Consider the following 4475-nt stretch of genomic DNA (forward strand, 5'->3'; position numbering starts at 1 on the left):
ACAATAGAGAATTCACCTCAAAGTATTTGATCACATGGCAGGACTGGTATCCCAAAGGACCAACATAAATCTCTTGACCTCCTTGACTCAATAGAAAAAGCTTCAAAGTTGGTAAGAAGAAATTAAATTAAAAAAGTGTTCTTATAATAAATATTCAGAAACAATAGATTTGATTAAGTAAAAAGCTACCTCATCAAAACCTTCGAAAATGCCAATACTTGGCTGATGGATTGTGCACACTATAGTCCTTCCAGTGTCAACAATATTCCTCAACGTTCTCATCACGATAGCAGCAGCTCTCGAGTCAAGCCCGGTTGTCGGCTCGTCCATGAATATTATAGATGGATTAGCCACCAATTCAACTGCAATTGTTAACCGTTTCCTCTGTTCCATAGATAGTCCATTCACATCTGGTGTACCAACTAGTGCATCTCTGAGCTCTGTTATCTCGAGCAATTCCATTACTTCCTCGATAAAGTCCTGAAACCATGACAAGTGAAATTTATGATTGAATGAGTATCAAACCAAAGAATAATTTTTACTCCTATTTTTTACCTCTCTGGTCTGAGAATTGACATTTGATGGTAACCGAAGCCAAGCTGAGAAAACAAGGGACTCATAAACAGTTACAAATGGAGAATGAATGTCGTTCTGTTCACAATATCCTGAGAATTTAGCAAACGTTTTCTGATCCTTTGGATAACCCGAAATTCTGATCTCTCCTTCAAGAAATCCAGTGTTTTTTCTTCCAGACAGAATGTCTAATAAAGTTGTTTTACCCGCCCCACTGACACCCATTAATGCTGTTAAAACTCCTGGCCTGAATGTACCGGAAACTCCCTTTAGAATCTCTAGCCTCATTCTCGGACTGTCTTTAGCCTTGGATTCCTGCTATATGTTTGAACTATATAAAAAAATCTAATAAATATTTAGTAACAGATTTTTATTCACCTACATTTTGCACATCAACCGAATATCTTATGTCCTCGAATGTGATCGAAAGAGGAGTGAATGGGAGCAACAACATTCCCTTTTCCTTCCGACGTTTATCAGAAGCAGCGACTTCTGCGATTTTGTCTTTGGGCCAAGAGATTGATTTCCTGAAATCTGTAGTAATAACAAATAATTAATTACACAAAGTGAAATTTCCCATGCATACTGAGGTCCTTAAGGGGTGTTTTTAGGTAGCTTTGGAGTTTTTTTTATCTGTTAGGGACACTTTGTAATCCAACTAACTCAATAAAGTTTTCCTAGTGTGTTTTTCTCTAAAAGAAAAAGTAACATAATTATATTTTGGTCTAGGATTTCTAGATTTCAGATAATGGGTACTAACCACTAAGGTAACTGAGGGCCAAAGTGTAGATTCCAATGAAAAGGAATATGAAACCGGTGAGAGCACAAATCCCAATCCAATACCAATTTGGGGTAACAAACGAGCCAAACGACGATAAGATTGATTTTTTTACTTGGGCAGCATCCTCTGATGTCCAAGCCTGCCCGTGAAATTCATTTGATGATAGAGTAGTTAGCGTATACATTAGTGGTGATGTCCAGTATCCCCATATCATCCATCTTTTCATATTCTCTGCCAGAGAAACAAAGTGAGAGCAAGAACAAAAAAAACATATTTGGATAAAAATGAATTATCCTTACGTGGTGACAATGCAAAACCGCAAAATATCAATAACCAATTCACAACGAGGTTAGATACCGTGTTGGCAATATTGTGATCCCTACTAATCGCTGCAATGCATCGATAAAGTCCTGAAGACATCTGCCCAGTCAATGCAAGAACAAAGAATTGCCTCAACATCCTGCAATAGAATAATAAGGAAGAATAAAGAAATTAAGAGCAATAAAAAATAAATTACAGAGAAAATATCAACCAAAGTTACCAAACAACCTCTTGACATCAGGATCAAAGCCCATTGCATAATAAGTTATACCAACCCAAATGGAAACTTCAATGATAGAAACTGGAGCTTTGACAATTGATGATGGTAATGAGTATGCCCATGCAGGAAAGAAAAGGCCTTTCTGTTTATAGAAGACTGTTAATCTATCTATGGTTGTCGGTAACTCAAAAAATCCAGTGAATAATGTTGCCACGAGGCCTGAATAGAGTGCCCCTAGGTACAGCATTCCATCTTGTTTTGTCTCGTGGTGTCTGTTCTTCATGAAAAGAGTTGCAGCTACAGATGCAAGAATTACATGCTGCCAATAGTAATTTTAATGTCAAACTTTAGTTCTTCTTCTTCCTCTTCATCAGAAAATTAAATATACGAAATTGACATCATTTACTTGGATTATCTTGAGAAAATAAAGAGATGAACTCCTCTTCATCAGAAGGAATTCTCTCGATAAGCAAGCTCTGAGTAAATCTATCCCACTTGTAGTATATGGTTTCGTTGGCAATGATCTGGAATGGTTGAATGGTGCGGAAAGATCGCTGTCATTCGCTTTTCCAACATGGAATGACTGGAATGCCTGCGCAAACTCCACTGAAGAAACATAGCTATACTGTTCATTTTCACCTGCCCAGTACTGTTGTTGATCGTTTCTTGAAATTACCTATTATGAACAAAATATTAGAAAATCAATCAAAAAAGTTAACAAAAAGTTGATGGCTGGATTGGGTTGTGCAAGACTTAACAAAACATGGTTTTCAAACCCATTAATCTTCAGGTGGATTATATGGATTGTGGGAAATAGGAGAACATTACTAACATGTTACTGTTTAGTTCAATATTTATGAATGTTTCCTTGCATAATCAGGTCCTTTTAGGCAACTTCTTGGGAGTTTTGTCTCAAAAAAAGACAAATAAAAATGAAAATTCTTTTAAGCTTACTTCTTGTAGAAAATCAGCAACAGATTTCCTGTTTGGACACTTGAAACCAACAGATTCAAAGAATTCAAGTATGTGTTCACGTGGACCCAAATACAGAATCTGCCCATCTGAGATCACGATGATATCGTCAAACAGTTCATATGTTTCCGGGGCAGGTTGCAGAAGAGAGATCACAGTAGTGTTGTTGAACGTCATAACTGATTGCTTAATCGAGTTAATGATTCGAAAAGTTGTCATACTGTCTAGACCAGTTGATATATTGTCCATGAAGAATGCCCTTGCAGGACCTACAAGCATTTCCCCTATAGAAACCAACAACAATAATGATGCAATCATTTTTTCCACATTATAAAATTGGTTATGAATTTAGAATGTTCTAGAATACCAATAGTAACGCGTCTACGTTGCCCTCCTGAAATGCCCCTAAGCATGTCATTCCCAACAACTGTATTCGCACATTCCTCTAATCCTAAAGTCTGAAATTGAAATAATTAGAATAACTTAAATTACATTCATTCAAGTAATGAATGAATACCTTTAGAACATAAGCTGTTACTTCCTCCTTATTATCTGCAATCAAAATACACCATAATAAGCAATTTCCATTGCAGAAAATTGACGATAAACAACCAAGCATATACAGTCATACCAATTCCTTGACAATTAGCCGAGAAAGCCAACGTTTCTCTAACAGTCATTTCAGCAATATGAACATCGGATTGGCTAACATAAGACAAAACCCTATGTGGAACAAATTCATGCATTTTATGACCATTATATGTCACTTCTCCAGATACCTAACCATTATTCAATCAAAAAAGATGTTTAATACAAGTCAGATACCTACCAAGTCAAAACAATCCCATCCTATGCAAATTCCACTTATTATTAATAAACATGTTTACCTTAAGATACGAGTCGCGAAGCTTTCCAGATAACGCTAATAGCAGGGTTGTCTTACCAGAACCAGGTGGTCCTAAAAGCAATGTCATTCTATAAACAAACATACAAACAACACTCCATTAGTCATATATACAAAAATGTTTTGGAAACATTTACATTGTCACTTACCTCCCAGGTTTAATAACTCCATTCACATTACACAGAATTGGAAGCTTCTTCCTTTGACGAGGAAACAAATGAAGGTTCTGAAACACGCCCTTTCAGATTGAATAGCAAAAAACAGATGTTTACATTTCTAGCAACGTTTTGATTCGAAAAGTATGCATTGAATGCCAAATTGACTCTAGATTTCCATCTTTAACAAACAAAAATTTACTAATGCAAAATTTATTAGTAATCAAATTGAAAGAGGAGACTTACCTGAATGAAGTTAAAGAAAGAGTTGATAACATTAGGCAAATTTCCAGTATCCAAATAAGCTTCAGCATGAACATTCAAGTTCTTAAATCGAACCTCGATTGTAGGCATATCAGATGAAACACTGATTAAGCAAGAAAAAGTAAATCAAATTAGTGAACATATAAAAGGAATATATATAGAATTGTATCGTTTATACCGTTGTGTTTCATCATCAGTAGTTGGTTTCCCTAACTGTCCTTGATTATCTTCATCTTCTTCTTCTCCGTTTGGTTGCGTTCTAGATTGCTGTTGCTTGAACTCCAT

At 35.9% G+C, this 4475-nt stretch overlaps 4 protein-coding genes across 4 annotated transcripts in view; all 4 read right to left on the bottom strand.

The window, feature by feature from the left end:
• LOC124943257 (pleiotropic drug resistance protein 1-like) overlaps positions 1 to 861 on the bottom strand; it is a 1139-nt gene extending 278 nt beyond the window's left edge. The window contains exons 1-3 of the mRNA XM_047483796.1: positions 556 to 861; positions 190 to 480; positions 17 to 100 (exon numbers count right to left, since the gene is read on the bottom strand). Of these exons, the coding sequence (XP_047339752.1) occupies positions 17 to 100; positions 190 to 480; positions 556 to 861 (681 nt within the window). The remainder of the gene's footprint in view (positions 1 to 16; positions 101 to 189; positions 481 to 555) is intronic.
• LOC124942074 (ABC transporter G family member 53-like) lies at positions 561 to 1830 on the bottom strand. The gene is made up of 3 exons (XM_047482487.1): positions 1654 to 1830; positions 1334 to 1585; positions 561 to 1107 (listed from the first exon to the last, which is right to left on the bottom strand). The coding sequence occupies exons 1-3, from the start codon at positions 1811 to 1813 to the stop codon at positions 944 to 946; spliced, it is 576 nt and encodes a 191-aa protein (XP_047338443.1). The 5' UTR covers positions 1814 to 1830; the 3' UTR covers positions 561 to 943.
• A 36-nt stretch (positions 1831 to 1866) lies between these two features.
• Positions 1867 to 2576, bottom strand: LOC124942075 (ABC transporter G family member 39-like). The gene is made up of 2 exons (XM_047482488.1): positions 2302 to 2576; positions 1867 to 2214 (listed from the first exon to the last, which is right to left on the bottom strand). The coding sequence occupies exons 1-2, from the start codon at positions 2341 to 2343 to the stop codon at positions 1882 to 1884; spliced, it is 375 nt and encodes a 124-aa protein (XP_047338444.1). The 5' UTR covers positions 2344 to 2576; the 3' UTR covers positions 1867 to 1881.
• A 1054-nt stretch (positions 2577 to 3630) lies between these two features.
• Positions 3631 to 4475, bottom strand: LOC124943258 (ABC transporter G family member 53-like). Its single transcript, XM_047483797.1, has 5 exons — positions 4369 to 4475; positions 4173 to 4293; positions 3921 to 4009; positions 3765 to 3842; positions 3631 to 3646 (listed from the first exon to the last, which is right to left on the bottom strand). The coding sequence occupies exons 1-5, from the start codon at positions 4473 to 4475 to the stop codon at positions 3631 to 3633; spliced, it is 411 nt and encodes a 136-aa protein (XP_047339753.1).

Source organism: Impatiens glandulifera, chromosome 6, assembly GCF_907164915.1.
Source record: "Impatiens glandulifera chromosome 6, dImpGla2.1, whole genome shotgun sequence".
NCBI lineage: Eukaryota > Viridiplantae > Streptophyta > Magnoliopsida > Ericales > Balsaminaceae > Impatiens > Impatiens glandulifera.